Source organism: Seriola dumerili, unplaced genomic scaffold (assembly GCF_002260705.1).
Source record: "Seriola dumerili isolate Sdu_G_001 unplaced genomic scaffold, Sdu_1.0 BDQW01000187.1, whole genome shotgun sequence".
Lineage (NCBI taxonomy): Eukaryota > Metazoa > Chordata > Actinopteri > Carangiformes > Carangidae > Seriola > Seriola dumerili.
The window spans coordinates 1,569,472-1,587,712 of record NW_019174442.1 but is presented as its reverse complement, the minus strand read 5'-3'; the positions used below and the strand labels follow the sequence as shown (position 1 = coordinate 1,587,712).

At 40.3% G+C, this 18,241-nt stretch overlaps 2 protein-coding genes across 2 annotated transcripts in view; one reads left to right on the top strand and one right to left on the bottom strand.

Annotated features, from left to right (window-relative positions):
* Positions 1-361: 361 nt before the first annotated feature.
* LOC111227432 (CB1 cannabinoid receptor-interacting protein 1-like) lies at positions 362-6,706 on the bottom strand. The gene is made up of 3 exons (XM_022752902.1): positions 6,350-6,706; positions 4,121-4,265; positions 362-2,629 (listed from the first exon to the last, which is right to left on the bottom strand). The coding sequence occupies exons 1-3, from the start codon at positions 6,526-6,528 to the stop codon at positions 2,465-2,467; spliced, it is 489 nt and encodes a 162-aa protein (XP_022608623.1). The 5' UTR covers positions 6,529-6,706; the 3' UTR covers positions 362-2,464.
* A 2,229-nt stretch (positions 6,707-8,935) lies between these two features.
* LOC111227410 (potassium voltage-gated channel subfamily KQT member 5-like) overlaps positions 8,936-18,241 on the top strand; it is a 97,101-nt gene continuing 87,795 nt past the window's right edge. The window contains exon 1 of the mRNA XM_022752859.1: positions 8,936-9,276. Within this exon, the coding sequence (XP_022608580.1) occupies positions 8,936-9,276 (341 nt within the window). The remainder of the gene's footprint in view (positions 9,277-18,241) is intronic.

Genomic DNA, 18,241 nt, shown 5'->3' with positions numbered 1-18,241 from the left:
TGCTGAATAATTCTGGATAGTGGAGCAAGAGTCCCACCTTTATAAAAAATAAAAAATAAAAAAAAAAGAATAATTTCCAGTTTTGAACATGACAACCACAGGATTGTGCACCAGCAGTTCAGCATGATATTTTTATATTTCTATAAGTTCCGCTTTGTTGCCTTGAAAACTCAAACATAAAAAAACGAACTCTAAAAGTTCCCATATACAATATAAAAACTTGATTCATTCATGTTGTTTCCTTTATAGTAGTGATTTACAGTAGTAATTGCTTGATTTGTCAAAACGTGAGTCTCTGAAATAAAAGTTATGCAGTTAATAGTTTAGAATAAATTAATACAATATATTTGCCACACAAAAATATTTTCCATTTTAATTGGATTAAATTATAAACAAAGAACACTTTCACAAAAAGATAAGAATGATATGTAAATCTCACTCTATATTGCACCATTTCATTATTTTGTTGGTCCGATTTCTTGCATAGATCAATTCACAATTTCAACATTTATAGTTATTTCTACCAAAATATATAATATGAAAACATTTCAAATGGTTCACTGTACAAAAAAAACAAATTTTTTTGAAATATTATGATTTACCACAAGAAATAGATTTTTTTCCCCAGATATGTCAATAACAGTTTTTGGTCTAAATGTTTGCAATACAATATTTATCTTTAACAAACACAAATATTCATGGCTAAGTCCTTTGAAGAGGTAGAGAAAACAAACACACTGTAAATAGGGGCACAGCTTCATCCAAATACAAAATTCCTACTGCATCATACTGTACACAAAATGGTACCACAAGATGATACACAGACACACAGCTACACACAGAGCTTCATTCAAAATCACTACCGGCCCATTTTTAATGAATGCAGGGGCAGGCAGTGGTATAAGTTCACTTAAACGGGACAAGAAGATTTTGTGTGATTCAGTGTCATTGTAAAGGGAGATGGGCTTATTTTGAGAAGATGGGCATGCTTTCTTTCTGGGTAACAGTAGCTTGTAGAGGCTGGTAGAGGAGTGGACCTGTACACTTTCAAGAGCCTATGAAAGATTTCATCAAGGCACCTGGGCTAAGTGCACAGTATAAATGTAGTTATAGTCCACAGAATGAGTCAATCTTTTTTTTGTTATGAAATGGGCAACTGTTTTCTTGTCACCATTTCAATCAAACAGTGCCCCAGTTCATTTGGATAGCAAGCTAGCTTGCTATCTTGAGTAATGACTGGGTGGCTGCATGGTGTACCACTTAGTCTTGAGTCAGTCAAGAGTGACTTAAAGTGGTTTTAAAGGTGGCAGCAACAACACCAACACAAAAGGTATCTCACCTAAAAGTCTCAGAAATTAAAAGCAGCAGCAGAATAGGCTGAAAGTAGTGCTGTTTTGTAATCCTTGCACTTGTTGTAGCTGATAAGAGAATACCTGTAATAAACTATCCTTTATTTGAATTTGTTTTTTACTGTATTCATTTTCTTTGGCGATGTTGCCCTGCTCTGTTGCAGACTTTGAAAATAAACCCCACATTTTTAACATTAGAGGCTACAGATGTCGTGGCAAGTTCCCATACGAGGACAGATGGAAAGAACTCTGTTTGGGGCCAGTTAAATCAAAAATGTCACTAATTCAAACACACTGGACTTGGTTGGAAGTGTTCTATTCTACAAGGTTTCATTTCGGTAAATGTTGACATGACTTATACTTTGCTTTCATGTCAGCAGTATTTTTTAAGAACTGCCGTGGCCTGAGTATCTGGAAATATTGGAACGAAACTCTTCACATGTAGACACAGCTTCAAAGTACATAACCACAAAAAACCACATCTGTACAAGCACCAATTGCAAAACACACACACTGTAGCCAAACACACAGGCACAGGTGCACTCACACACATAACAGTACTGTACCTACACATGTGTGAACACACTTGAGGGTTACCAAATACCACAACTGAACTATACATTAAAAATATTCATCTCAAAATGTTAATATATCTTTCAATACATCATTAAAAATGATTTTAACGTAGGTTGTTGAGAAGTGCCACGTGTCATTTTAACCTCAATAAATGCCATATTAATCTTGACACATTTGTATCACCGCATTTTATATGAACTGCTGTATGATCGGATTTAGCAGTAAATCTAATGCATTGTTTAACAGCATAAAGGAGGAAAGGGTGTATATTTTTCCAGACACACAAAAAGTTTTAGATTTTCTGATATTTGGTGGAAAGATTGAAAAAAACAATGAAGCCACAGTGAAAAAAACTCTTAAGAGGAGCAGAGTGACAGTAGATAAGGAGGTGAATGACAGATAAAGATATCCTTTTAGCAACAGGAAGCAACTGAAAACTTTTGTCTTAAAGGAAAATGTCTCAATTTCACCATGACACACTGACAACTAGATGTGTGATTTTGCAGATTACACACTGAATCTCTCAGGCTGTTCCTCCATCAGACAAACATCTCCTTGTTGACCCACATGAGTGTACGCGTGTCGTTGGGTTTGCATTCATACTCAATGCTGTTGAAGCTGTTTCCCCACTGGCAGTGGTCCCTCTTGTTGTAGTTGTAGTACTTCACCTGCCACACCGTCTCAAACATTCCCGCCTCTGTGAACTGTAGGAGAAACACATGCACAGATGAATACAAATGCAAAGACACATACTCACACACACAGTTTACGACATCTTGTAGATGGCTTGAGTTGATTAGCTGATGATCAAACATACTGAGTGGACAGATGGGAATACACACACACACACACACACACACACACACTCATAAGAAAGTCATTTACACGCAGAGACTCACACTGTATCAGCATGCCTCTAAAATCATGTGGAGGTGAAGTGAAGAGGAAGCATACTGACTGGACAGATGGATACATGCACGCACACACACACACACACACACACACACACACACACACACACACACACACACAATACGATCCCAGAGGCCCCCCCGAGTGTGAACTGGACAGATGGGTAGCATAAACACAGACACAAATTATATTTGCAATAATTTTTGTAACATTGTTTGAACCTGTAGTTTTGCTTGCTTTTTCCTTATAAGATATATTTAAACATATTTGAGCATTTACATCAGATGTCACTACTTTCATTGCCATGCCAGGAACTCAAACAGCTGCTCCCTCCAAGTGTCTGTGTAGTGCTGCAAGCTGGTAAGATTTTGCCCTCCGAACACTCTGAACTAATTTTGAGGATGATGTTTCCACAATGCACAGTCCACTGTTAATTAATGTCCTTGTTGCATGGTTAATGACCTAATCTATTAAACACAATAACATTATTTATATTCCTGGTTTTATTAGTTGTCTATGATAGTACATTAAATATATATGGGCTGTTGGTCACACAAAACAAGACATTATAAGACATCACCATGGGAAATCATTATATTAATCGATGATAAGATGTAACCATTGAATTAGGTAGGCTAATATTAATTACAAGCTTTGACACCTGAATCATCCATCACCCACCCAATCCATAAATACACCACTGTAGCTGTCATCATCCATGGTTAATCCAGCTAAACTGTAACCATGGAAACACCTGTAACTGTCACGATTTGCAGTCAAAAAACTGTCACCATGGAAATTCCTGTAACTATCGGGATACACTGTAGAAAAACTGTAACCATAGAAATACGTTTAACTATCATGATACACTGTAGACAAACTATAAACATGGAAACACATGTTACTCTCAGGATACATTATAGAAAAGCTATAACCAAGGAAACAAAAAAAAAATCCGATTGGTTGTTGGTTTTGTTTTTTTCATGGAATATGATGGCAAGAACAATATAGAATATAATCAGACTTGTCATTTAACTGTATAGAAATGAATAAAACAAGCACAGGACAAAATCAGTGTTAGAAACAATGGAAAAAGAGAGGCTATTCTCCTATATCCACACATTAAATTTTACAACCATCCTGTGTTTTTCTTCTCTACCAAACAGACTCTCCTCTGATTCTGAACACCTCCTGGCTATAAAAGACTTTTGAATGTTGAATTTCTCCTGTATCTGCCTTCAGATCAACGTTGCTTTCCTGCCCTGTGTACAGCAAATCCTTACCTGTATACTGATTTGAACTGGTTGCCTCTCCCCACTCTTGGTGTGTGCCACCCCTTCTGTGTCGTATTGGCCACTATAGACCACTGACTGTGGGTCTTTAGACTGCTGCTCCAGGGGAAAGGTCACCCCGCCCACACTCATCGACCTGCATACAGGTACACAACGCAAGGGAATTAGCAGAATACGGAAGTGCAAAACCTGCAGTTCTTCGAATGGCCACTTGAGGTGTAAACATGTTTACAGCCTGGTCATGACAACTGCACGGGGGTGAACTTAAAAATAAAAATAATTAAAAATTAACCCGTTTACATTTTTTTAAGGTTTAAGGGGGGGGGGGGGGGGCGTGGCTGCTTAGCTAGCCACTCGGTCTCTAGCTGCTAGCCGTCTGCTCGGCTTCACCACAGCTAATTCGATTCACTGAACATGACCTCTGCAAATATCGGACTAATAATATGGCGTGCTGTGCGGTTAATTGTGTAACAGAACGAGGAAGGCTGCGCTCTTGTTTTTTGAAGTGAGTGAAATTCTAGTACTGTGTTATTTATGTGTTAGCAGTAATTAGCAGGTATCGGTGTCTGCGCTCGTTATGCCTGGCTTGTTAGCTTAGGTAGTTAACTAGCTAATTTTTGCCGGGAATTAGCCTTGGGTTAGCCTTTGAGCAAGACCCCCATGTGTGCTAGCAATGCTAACGGGAGCGCTTGCTTGTCGTCGTTTTTAAACTGGTATACACCGCTGCATACACGCCCCACGTCTTTGCCCAGTTTTGGATTAGCCGGGAGCCGGGCAAGAGTCAGACACTGCTAACATGGCAACGGCGGAACAGCTCACAAACCGCTCCTCTGAAATCTGTGGGTGACGTCACAGAGGCTACGTCCATGCAGTCTATGGGATTTATCAGGAAACGTTCTTAAAAATAAAGATTAATGTGAACGTGACATAACAGTATAATACATATCACGAGTTCATAAAACAGACGAGATGTATCCTGAAATATTTTGACGGATATACTGAAATTTCAAAAGCACCAATTAATAGATTTTAAACCCAATAATTTCATCTGTGATTGAGGCAATTAAAACCGTAAATAGTATGGATCCTAACCCTGCTATAGATTAAGTGTGAGCTACATATTGATAGCTACTGATTATAGGTTGACAAACCATTTAGTCTACAGTTGTATTTCATGAGCATGCCCCAAAATCAGTGCAACATGTCCAATGCATCATGGTGTGTGACCTATTTTTAAATCGGAGTGCTCATCCAGGCATGTTTCACACCCTGATATTTAGATGTCCAACATTAATCCTTATTTGGAGATGGAAGAAGCCTACAACAACATTCGTTCCATAACAATGAATTGTAGGCAAATCACAACAGGGTTGCTACACAAAGCCCAAACGCTTGAGTCCTAATCTGTGGTGGATTTGATTTGTGGCCAATTGGGGTTTATGCTGGCTTCACGTGCTCCTCGAAAAATCCTACTTTCCAGTGCTAAACTTGGAAATAGGACATACTAATGTAACAACATGTGCAACGTATGTAAATTATGTTTTGTTTTCCATGAACCTTGAAATTAAGCAATAGCGCCACTTTTATATCACGTTTTACCATTTCATGTTCGATAGGCTATAGATTCCCAACAGCCATATTTCCTACTATACATGAATGCAGCCTTACAATCTGCACTTGACTATTCCTCGGCAGACCTGTACAGGTCAACGCCATACATGCGAGTAACGACTCGTATCCTTTGTCCTTTTATTAACCGTCAAGTAACGTAATTTGCGCACTCTGTGTAATTAGAAAAAAATGCAGGAAAACTACTGTTTAGGTTCTTTAAAGCAGACAAAGGACCCATTATATAGTGTATTTTACTTTGAATAGTAGGCTAAATACATTTTACCAAAAAAATACATTTTACGGATCCAGTATATATTAAAAAATACACGTACAGTAACGACACGATAACCCAGATATCTTCCAAAGGAATATTATACGGACAATAATTAGCGGTTGTCATTCAGACAAAATCTACATTGTTTACAAGGCTCTTGTCATATGTCCTTTTGCCTTCCCATATGGATCATCTCCATAATCCAGTATGGTCCCTCATATTGAAATTTGTTTGAGAGAATCAATAGGTTTATTATGGCCTTTCATCAGTTTGCTTGGGTTTTGATCAGGTCAGGATAATCCACGTCTGAAACAAGAATCGAAAGAGCTACCTACGTGGCCTCGACCGCTCCTGGTTTAACGACCACCTCGATTTTGTACTTGGACCCAGTCAGCAGCTTGATGGTCCGGGTCTGTCCGAACCGTGCGCCGTCGGACTTGAAGTACACCGCGGTGTTGTTGGGAAGCATCTTCAAGGAAATCCCAATTTTGACGATCTGGGGAACGTCGGCCATGTTTCCATATAGCTAGTACGCTCCTATCTCCAGGATGAGTGGAATTGCGAAGTGTGTTATAGGTCTCAGGTGTGGATCAATTCAGGCAGACGGAGAAATTCCATGCGGAGAAGCCCATAGCAGAGCGCACCGCACAGGGAATTGCGCAGCGCTGCTCTCCGTAATCCCGTCCATCCTGCAGGCCTAATCCCAACCAATGCTCTCTCTCTCTCTCTCTCTCTCTCTCTCTCTCTCTCTCTCTCTCTCTCTCTCTCAACCTGAAATCTCTCACTCCCTCACACTCTACTACTCACTACTCCCCTTTCGATTTCTAATTTAAGAGTAGAATAGTAGAGATTTGACGTGACGAAATTCTGGCAATTATGAGTCTGTGTGTGGATTACTTCAACTAATCCTCAGAGGTGTCAGATATATGCTGAGATGGCAATAAGAACAGACCTGATAATTGGCTACCATAACAAAAGTCACACAACCGACAATTATAACAAATAGATGAAAATAAAGCAAAACGTAAAAATAGGCCTACACGGTTACGATATATAACTGCATAATACATGCAGCATTAAATTCAGGTCCACCAAAGGTTAACACGGCTAGAATGATTAAAAGTTAAATAAAACAGTAAAAATAATCACAATTCCAGGCAAAAGTAACCCTATTAAGTCAAATAACCTATAGGCTTGTACTAATACAACACAGTACAGGCGTATTTAGGAAATAAATTTAAACACAGGGTGAATCCAGACATTCAAAACCAGTTGCTTTGGACTTTTGAAGTTCTCATGATATATCCGTGTAATTACAATATTTGACCACTAGAGGCCAGGCTTTGATCACAACAGGAAACCCCTTTCTAACATATCTTGCTTTAAAATGTTCAGGCTATGTTCAGTACAGTAGGACTGTGGTGTGCTGACATTTCAAATGAAGGGGAAACTATACACAATGGTGTAAAACTGGTTTAAATCAAAGTCAGTTGAAATCCACAAAACCAAATGTTTCTCTGCAAAACGTCTCATTTGAGGACTGAAATAAAAAGAATGGGAATAATGGAGCAGTTTTTAACTATTCAACTTCAGTGCGTTGATTAAAAGGACAGAACTGAGCCTAACACAATAATATCAGCACTGATGCTGTTGGTTACTCTTTTCCTGCCTCTGATTTCCTCTCTTTCCTCCCTTTTGTTGTGGCTTTGGTCAAATGTAGATACAAATCCCAGTCACACTTTATTATACACTTCACCATAAGCCACAGTCCTTGAATGGATGTGAATACATATGTAAAATTGACAACAGGCTGTTTAGTAGTAACAGGTTGGAAAGAAAAAGAAAAAAAAAGAAAGAAAAGAAAAAGTAGGGTCCTTGTGTCACGTGGCAGGTCGGTGGGGACGAGGGTGGCTCAGCTGTTTAACAACATAATCAGAAAGCGTGATCGGTTCCGGGCGGAGATAGTTTGAGACCGAGCAGAACAAACCACCTTCACCGTTTCTGCTGCCACGAAAGCCGCTATATTACTTCACCGTAAAGTCTGATTCTCTGAATATGAACTAATCTCACAGTGATATTCAACCTTCAACCAATTTATTTATAACATTTTAGTTCGGCAAATGCAATAGGCTACTGAAATGTAGGCTAATCGTAGACAACAGTGTGAAACCAGTTTCATAGTATGGGCCTATATTCAGTTATACACACATTTCCCTTCTAAAGTGTGATTTGACACGCAGAAGAATAGACTCTATTTCTGTGTAGAGGTGATTAATGCAGCGTGTTGGCTCAGATATTGTCTGTGATTAATCGACCAAAACGATCACACTGGCTGGTTTGGTCTTCGGGCAATTTCCTCCCCTGCGTAAAACCTGCGTCATCGGTGCATTGATGTCTTTTCACGTGTCTTCAGTTAACATTTATTATTCAAAGCGCAAGTCACACGTAGCCACAGAGATCACCTACTAGTCCAGTGGTTTTGGTGGCAGTGCTGCGCCTTCTCTGCCCGATGCGTAAAATTGAACCATCGTTTGGAGAAGCACCGGCAGGCACCGCACACTTTAACAGAAAGAAGCAAGACGGCGAGTGAGTTGGGGGAAGAAGCAGAGTGTGGTGTGGGAGGGTGGGAGAGCCCTCCCACCGCCAAATGTCTGGATGGATCCACTCCTTCATAACCCCACTCTTCTCCAGCCTTGCGCAGATGGCCAAAGTGTCCAAAGCAGACTGTGAATCAGCTCCAACAGACCACAGGATGACAAGATGAGAACAGATTAGATATTTAACTCTTCACCCACTGCTTTGTTTTATTTACTGTTCAGTGAAAGTTAAAGTAGCCAAACAACCTCTGGCGCGAGAGCACTTGGCTACATGTGAATGTCTGCCGGTGTCCCAGCGCACTCCACGCCTGCGCTGGTGATGCCATGCCGCGAAGTCATACAGGCGACGAGAGCGGCGGCACCGGACTCTGGCTGAAAACCTCAACGGGACGCCGGGCGCAGGACTACGCATTGAAAGATGTGGAGTCTGGGCGGATGACGATGAATAACGCGGTGCGAGTAAATGACGGTCTCCTGTCTCCCGCCACGGCAGGTGCGGTGGGAGCGGAGAGGAAGCAGGGCGCCCGGCTCAGCCTTCTGGGGAAGCCGCTGACCTACAGCGCCCAGAGCGGCCGCAGGAACGCGCGGTACCGGCGCCTCCAGAATTACCTCTACAACGTGTTGGAGAGACCAAGGGAATGGGCGTTCATCTACCACGCTTTTGTGTGAGTACTTGCACTTCTACATTACATAGTAGAGATTTACACAGACACTTAAAATCTGTCTTCTGATAATTTGAAGAACAGTTTTGAAAGTAAAGATAAACCATTAGTTGATACTGATTGTTGTTCTCATGAGAATGAGCAGCTGGTGTCATGGTGCACACATACACACACAGGTCACGGTATCAAACTGATGCAAGTTGAATAGGGATGTTGTTTCCTTGGAAAAAGTCAATGTTTTGTAGAAACATTAACTTCCATACATTTTCTGTCCTCTAACATGCGGTTCCATCTTCCTTCATCCACTTTGCCCAAAAACATATAAACACAGACTCACTTAGAAACACAACACAACACATCTCTTTGCTTTTCCTCATTTTTATCAAGTTGGTGGTGAAGATGTCCTGGCTGTGACTGTTATTGACCTGATTTCATTCACCTTATGACACTGTCAGTACAGGATTTCTTTTGAATGTGATCACCTGTTGCTCCATCCATAGGAGACGCAGAATCTTAAACAGTTTTAATTTTAAAAACAGGCTACAGATGGTATTTGAAGGTATTTTGAAACTTACAGTGTACAACTAATTGCAGAAACCGTATGCAGAATATTTATAAAAACTGCTACTGTATTAGATTCGATCTCTTACTAATCTTTACGTAACACTGGAAGCTCCGACAGATTTTGGGCTCTTAGAGAAGGTCAACAAGCTGTCAAGTGAAAAGGGTGACTGTAATACTAACTGCTACCCACTTGCACGATCTTGAGTCTTTCATCACTGTTTTTGTCAGAGAGTGGATCCACAGTAAGTCCTGGAGGGACTTTCTAAAAGCTGACAAGTTTCAGTTCTAAAATTCAAAACAGCCCTCTGCTGACCACAGCTTGGTTTTCCTGGTGTAAAATAGCTCTATGGCCAAAATGTCTGATTTTAGTTCTCCGTTTGACAAAACAAAACACCATCCAGCTTTCAGGCTGAGCTTTCCTGCTTTGTGTCTGTTTAAACTAATGGGATTTCCATCGCCTGTTGCTGTTTGTATCCCAAGGGCGCTTGTAGACATGACACACACTCCTACTGTACTCCGTATTCATCCACAACAGTTGTTATCGTGGTTGTGGTCATATCTTTAGAGAAGGTTGCTTCATTATGATTCATTTCTGTTTTATATTCTTTGCTGTGCGGCTTCTGTGTTGCACGTTCAAGAGCTCACCTGTCAATCACACCGTGTAAGCGGGACTGTGACTTCATTAAGTATGAGTTTCTGTATGTGCTGCTCTTGTCTGTGTCTGCTCAGCTGTGGTAGAAGTCGATGTCGTTACTAACACATTTTTTTTTCTGTTTATTTAAAACATTTGGCATTTAAAAGACATCATATCCTGTGTGGCTGAGGATATTTCAGAGGAAAAAGCTGTCAGATTTGTAGGCAGATTATTACACATGGAAGTTGGTGTGTCACGGACAAGCAGGCTCTGCATCAGAACAGCTGTGGTAATTCCTGCGAAGTACACACTTTCTTTTGTTTCTCATTACATGTCTATCTGTGCATATACAGAAAATATAGCCTAGTGCCTACACATATGCATGAATCTATGTAGACGTATCTCTTTCGCACACAAACACCAGCACGTCCACCAACCGCAGCATGGTTGGAGTGATGAAACACCACATCCCGTCTCGTTCCAACGTAGTCTTGTTGGAAGAAAAGCGCTGTGAGAAGGAGGAAACTGAGCTGTCAGAGGAGGGGCTGCGAAGCCGGATGTTGACGTTTTATTTGCTCAGGCGGGACAGCTGAGGTCACATGGGTTAAGTCATTACATCTGCTAACAACCACAGCCTCCCACACTTGGTAGTTTACATTAGCTGCCCATATGAAACAATATAAAAGTGTCACATACACAAATTGTTTTAAGTGAGGTAAAGAAACTTCAGAGAGATTAGGAAACATAATCTCACTTTGAAGACAAATTGACAGAAAGCTGAGTGTTTTATGAGCTTTGATGCACAAAGTCATTTTAAAGATTCAGACGGAAATCGTAGATGTGCCTGTGTCTACTGTGCACATATCAGAATCAAGGTGCAGTGTAATGTACTTATATATTTTACACTGTAATACTTACTCTACAAATATCCAGACCGAATGTGTGTGTACGCAGTATACTTTATATAATAGCTTAGTTCAGCATTCATCTGAATTCCAGATATTGCGATTGTGATGAGTCCCGATTTTAGTGGGAATTTTTATTTTCATTTTCATGTAAAAAAAAAATAAAAAAAAATAAAAAAATAAAATGATGATGTGATTTTTGAGGGGTCTGTACCAGACAAGCATGTTCTCTAGCACGCATGTCTGTAGCACCACAATGCTTCATATACAGTATAACGGTGTGCTGTGACACGTTTTACCTTTATCAAAAAGTTGCAGCTCCTGTGATTTGAACATTGCACTTTTGTGATTTTGATAATATTTTGATCAGTTGTTCAGCCATGTTTTGAATGGTCTTCACTTTATAGTAGCTGTGTCGTTCCCTATTTACAAGTTAAGCATTTAGATGTGATATCTCAGATCCAGTGTCCAGTGTCGCCTTGATATGGTGATTTACAGGTAATGGACATACTGTTGTATGAGCGCAGACTGCAATGTTGATCACAGAAAAATATGTTCTATACACATTAGGTATGTTCAGTACACATTTAGGTGTTTATTTTAATACACTTTGTCAATTCGCGGCTGTAGATTTCTCACCAAATTCACCAAAAGTTAGCATTCTAACACGACATGCAGTACAGCGCTCGTTGTCTGCACCGTGTCATCACAGGTGTCATTGTAGAGCGCTTTCTCTCTCCTGCACAATGTTAACGTATCCAAACATGGTCACTTGCTCTGTCCAGTTTGCACTAGCTAACTAGTACATGCAGCATTTCACTTCAACGTGTCCACAGTGAATATATTTATAATGTAAGCTTATGGTTGGCTGTTATAGTAACTGTTCCAGTGATCGGACGACTGCGAACGTCATATTCTTTATGAATTTACAGCTATTTCAGATTGGATTTCATCAGTGGTTACTTCCCATCAGTCACTGTGGTACTTGTTAATGCTCGGTGTCAGAGAGTGGCTAACGCATATACAGCACACATAGATTTGTACAGTTGCATACACACTTCTTAACATGTGTATGTGCAGATTTACACACACTTACAAATGTAGACACATAGGCTTATACACCAACAGTACTTGTATGCACATGCTTGCATACTGCATATTAATTATCTGAAAAAGTATTACACATACAGACACACCCACACAAATATGTGAAGAATTGTATTTTACTTGTTTACAGATGCACATATCTACACGCTTACCAGAAACACAATCATATGTACATATCGTGCACATGTGGATATGACCACACATAAACACACATGGCTACACGTGTGTCACACACACAATCACTCACATGCGGTTAGCGATGAACATACACACAAACAAGAAAGTACATGATTTATAAAAGAAAAGTTTGCTTTGATCGTTTCATTAGTAAGTGGTCATGTTGAAACAGATGCTTCTGTGTGTGTTTGTGCGTATGGATCCACTCTGGGTAAATGGTTCAGAAAACAGCTTTGTGTGTGTGTGTGTGTGTGTGTGTGTGTGTGTGTGTGTGTGTGTGTGTGTGTGTGTGGATATTTGAAATCTATGAATGTATAATACTCTTCATAGGAGTCCCTGATGTGCTGTTGATAGCTGGTGATCGGCTGCAGTATGAATCAAGACACTGATAAGCATCTGGGCTTGCTTCTTGCCAAATAGTGCTCCCACACTGAAACACTCCTGGCATTAAGATTCAATCTCTTAATGAGATGGCGTGTGTTGGACTAATCACATTTTCTCAAATGGGTTCCAGTCACAGTCTGCATTATGTGCTATACTCGGAAGATGATTCCTTTCCTTTCCGCATGTGTTTGTGTGTATGAGAGCAATGTCTCACCTCATTTTTAATTTGTGTGCTCAGTGTTTTTGTGTTTGGTGCAAGTGTGAAGATGAAATATGACACTTTTCCATGCACTGATGTGTGTATATGTTTGGGTCTAATGTTACTGTGTTATCAAAGTAAGTAAGAGTTTGTATTATTCAACACATACATTACTATCAGCATGAGTTTATGTATCCACATTTTTGTGTCTGAGAATGAGCTACAGTGTGTGTGTGTGTGTGTGTGTGTGTGTGTGTGTGTGTGTGTGTGTGATTGATTAATTCAGTCACACAGTGAGTGCATCAGACATTGATCCCAGAGCCATTCTTGTGTATTGACAGGAAGCACATCAACCCAGCGTGATGATCTGCCATGAGGCAGATACCAATCTTGTTCTGATGATCAACCTCAGTCCGGTTTTATCCCTTAACTGCACAGATTTGTGCAGAGTCTGTGATGCATTAACTGCCAGCCTGAGTTGCCTGTTTAAAGGGAATGACACTTTATTTCTATTTGAACAGTCATGCAGTATTTTATACTGATGGGGATTTGGGGATTTTAGGACAGACTTTTTTAATCATAAAACAATCTTTCCCTCATCTTTAATGATATTTATAACTAAATCAACCCATAACCATAGAGGTGGCTGATCAGAGAGACGCCCATATGAGTTTAAATGGCCATATGTTTTATTTTAGAAGCCTCTGACAAGCTATGTTTTCATGCATGTACAGTGCTGGCAGTTATACATCACAGAAATTTACATTTACATTCAATGATTTGGCGGACGCTTTTATTGAAAGCGATTTAGAAGTGAGGGACAGCAATAAAGCTTCAGTGCAGTAGGAGACCTTGAATAAGTACTAAGTACTACATCAATTCAATAAGAGCAAGTGCAAGGAGATAAAGGTAAAGAAGTGCATAGTAAGTGCTCGGAAGGCACGTCAGTGTGTAAGAGGTGTTGGGAGAGGAGGTGCTCTCGGCAAAGATGACTCTTCAAGAGATTCTTGAAGATAGAGAGGGACGCCCCTGCTCTGATGGCATTTGGTATCTCGTTCCAGCATCGGGGAACCACAGATGAGAACAGTATAGCCTGTGATTGCCTTGTGTGTAGGGATGACAATGCTGGACAATATACCTTGGAGAAACACAGTGGCCAAGTGTTTGATTACTAGTAACAAGCTCAGTAAAAGGAAGTTACAAGTCCAGTAACAATCATGTGCCTTCTGGTAAGGTGTGTTATTTATGTTGCGTCTTTGTACCGAGCTCGTTAACATTAGCAGCTTTACTGTGAGTGTGTGCTGTAAGTCGCAGCAGCCGACATTTAGGTTGGCTGTTGCATCAGTTTTTTGAAAAATGAATTTTAATTAGAAACGCTAGAAAATTCTGTTGCACCCCGTAGATTATTCCATCACTCATCAAACTGCAGGTGCATTGATCCAAAAAAGAGAAAGAAAAAAAAAAAAAACCTAAATGCACTCAGGCCTGAAGAACATCAAAGGCATCCTGAAGAGACTGCACTTTGTTTCCTGAGGACACTGCGACATTTGAGACACCTGAGCACATAAAAGAGTCTCTGTGTTTAGGTTCAGAGTTACTTCCAGGTATGGAGGAGGATGTTGGCTGGCACCCAATGGAAAATGCTGGAAAATGCTAAGGACCTATTAGATAGGATGAATAGAAAGAGGGATGCGTGTGTGTGTGTATGTGTATAAATACTGTCATGGCGTGTTCCGGTGTTTGCAGGAATAGGCAGAGAGTGGGTACCCTATTAAAGGTACCATGTGTGTGTGTGTATTTATTTCATGTCTTCACTGGACAGTGTAACACAGCACAGACTAGAGTGTGGATTTGTGTGTCCAGGTCACCAGTTGGCACATGTCATCCAGGGAAGATCAGAAGGATGGAAACAAGAGAAGATGGAAACAAGTAAAAAAAAAAAAAAGAGAAAGGGACTGAGAGAGAGTGACAGAGGAGGTGAAAACAAGAACAGGGAGATTCAAGGTTTTCTGTGCAGGAAAACACAGAGGCAGAAATGTGTTTATTCCATGTTTCCTGGAAGAAAGGCAACATCTGCTTGTCTTCCCTGATTTGAAATGAAGAAAAAGACATTTATAGAGATTTATATAAGTATCTAACAGACAGCGCTCTGTGCATGATATTTAAACATGCAATGAAAGATGTACAAGAAAAGCTTAACGCCAGAATGTTTGCATTTTGGACATTTTCTCTTTCTCAAAAGTAAAGTAAAGCACGTATTTGGGAGTTAGAAACTAAAACTGCAATTGATTTTACCACCTTAGTTTTCTTACAGTTCAGGAGTCTATAAGACTGGTGGTGTAGTGATCAGGGAACTTGTCACCAATAGGAATGATTGACCTATGAAATCTGCATCTTTGCAATCATGCTTCTCCTTTTTTGGGCATCCGACCTACAATATATATTCTAAGCAATACACCTTTTCTCCCCCTCTCTACTGTGTTTCACGTCATTCTCGTGGCATTTCGGCTCGTAAGGCTCTGGAGCACCAATAAATGTGGTAGACTCAACTCTAATCGAAGGCTGTACAAAATCAACACACAGGCCAATTGTGAAAAGGATAATATTGAATGAATGGATTTTGAAACTACATTCACATTACGTTTGCGGTTCAGTAGGTAAACGGCAAGTCTTAGATGTCAGAGGCTTTCCTTATATTTAAGCCCAACTATAATAAAAGAGCTTAAGAATAGTATTGCCCTCAGATCATGTTGTCTGGGGAATACTGTGTAACACTCTCCTCCAGTTAACTGTTGGACTCTGAGCTCAATCAAAGGACTGTACTGGTGATATCACATGTTTAACCTGTGGTCTACAAATCATATGTTGCTTTTATTACTGCCAACTGTTTTCCAAAGCATAATATGTGTTTTAACGCTGATCTCTTACATTTTAGGCATCATTAGAGGTATTAAAAATCAACTTTCATAGACATAAAACTAGTAGAGATAGGCTGTGCATCAGAGTGGACATTTAGCTGTGTTATCATTATGTCATAATGCAGAGAATGTTTCCAAGTCAATGACGTTTAAAGAACAATTTTCCTACAACAGAGCTAATAGTGAAATAGTAAATGGTGTACCTCACGATTTTTCAGTAGCAGCCAATAGCTAAATGCTAATGTTTGAAACTCGAAACATCAGCTGTGAGCTAAGAGGGATAAAATTTGCGAGGAGGGAGTTTAATTTCTAATTCAAACTTATGATTAATGCACGAATCGATGCATCACCTGTAACGCACATCAGAAAATCCCCTTTCTCCTCTTTAAGTTAAAACAATAAACGGTCTGTATTTGTCTGCAGTTTTAACCCTCGGTGTACCACTTATTTCCAGTGCATCAGGAATGCTCATGCAATGATCCCCGCAAGCATCTGGTTTCATTACACCTACTACACATGCCCCTCAATCTTTTTTGTCCTAAGTACACTTGCAAATGTGTTTTTTAAAAAATGAACTAATTAGTCTGCATCAGAGTGGAGAACTGTAATGAACGATCTCATCAGCTTTGATGTCGTCATCAGAGAACCAGTCGGCTACATCAGTCAGAGCTCGCTGGTGAGAAGGTGCGAGATCGGAAGGGGCTGCAGTGACAAATATACTGTGACATTTGAGCAGGTCACAAAGGAAGTGTGTAGGTTGTAGGTATGTGTGTGTGTGTGTGTGTGTGTGTGTGTGTCTCTCAAAAGGGTTTGAGATGGAGAGAGAGCGAGACTGAGATTGCATTCCTTTTTTAAATGCTATAATAGTTGTTTGCATGAGAGAGAAAGAATAAGAAGAATACAAGTGGCGAATTGTGTGTGTTTGTGTGTGTGCATACCTGTGAGTGTATTTGTGTCGTGAGAATCTACTGTGTGTGTGTGTGTGTGTGTGTGTGTGTGTGTGTGTGTGTGTGTGTGTGTGTGTGTGTGTGTGTGTGTGTGTGTGTGTGTGTGTGTTCAGTACTGGTATAACACACACACACATACAACTACAGTTCTGCGGGTTTTCCAATCAGTGCATTACTGTATGAGTATACAAGGTCACACAGTGTGTCTGTTGCGCCGTGTGTGTGTGTATATGCCTCTGTGTGTTTGCGTGTGTGTGTGTCTGTCTGCATCAGTGTGTGTCTTCTCGTTAGTCATCCGGCAGCCCTCTCGTACATCAGTGGAGGTGCCAGTTTGCTGAGCAGACTGCGGCGCTGATGGATGGAGACAGGCTGAGCTCGTCAGTCCTCCTGCCCACACAGAGTGCACCGCTGCCGGGTTCGCGTCACACCAGCCTCTCCTACCCTGCCACACACACCTTGGACGTTACCCTGTCAGTTCTCTTAACGAGGACATACCTCAAAAGCACACACTCACAGAATCACGTATACACACCCACACATATTAACACACACACATTTGCGCCCAGATAGTTCACTCTAGATCCATCCATATCAGCAAAATGTATTTCATGTAGTGAGAGGACTCATTATGCAAATCCCCTTAAACCACAAATTTTATTGAACAGTTTAAGTAATCTGTCTGATGATAATCTAAACCTAGCTCACATTCCCTATTAGTGGGTGTAAATCACTCGCTTGGTAAATTATACATCTTGGTATTAAATGGATAGATGGTCTTTATTTTCCCAGAAGGCAAATTTGTTTTCACAGCCTGCACATGTCCATGTCTCACATGAAGAACATGCAGATACTCACAGTGCATACATTTGTGTAATAGGAAGAGAGATGTCAACAGATTAGAAAGGAATGAATCAACACTGGACCACTAAAAGCTGGTCATACTTTTCTAATTTTCTGAGACATTCTGCTTAAAACCCAAAAAGTAAGAAGGACTGTTAATTTGGGAGCTTCAGAGATTCTTGAAGGTGGATGGTAAAAACTTTTGGAGAAAGCCAGACTGGGTGCTTCCAGTCTTTATGCTAAGCTTTACCCCTATACTTAACACACAGGCATGAGACTAGTGTAAAACTTCT

What these genes read in the sequence shown, in the direction of transcription:
- LOC111227432 (XM_022752902.1), bottom strand. Translation starts at nt 6,528, where the DNA reads ATGGCCGACGTTCCCCAGATCGTCAAAATTGGGATTTCCTTGAAGATG. An exon ending in CCAGGAGCGGTCGAGGCCAC is followed by an intron (nt 4,266 to 6,349) that starts GTAGGTAGCTCT and finishes ACCTGTATGCAG; the next exon opens with GTCGATGAGTGTGGGCGGGG. An exon ending in CAGTTCAAATCAGTATACAG is followed by an intron (nt 2,630 to 4,120) that starts GTAAGGATTTGC and finishes TTTCTCCTACAG; the next exon opens with TTCACAGAGGCGGGAATGTT.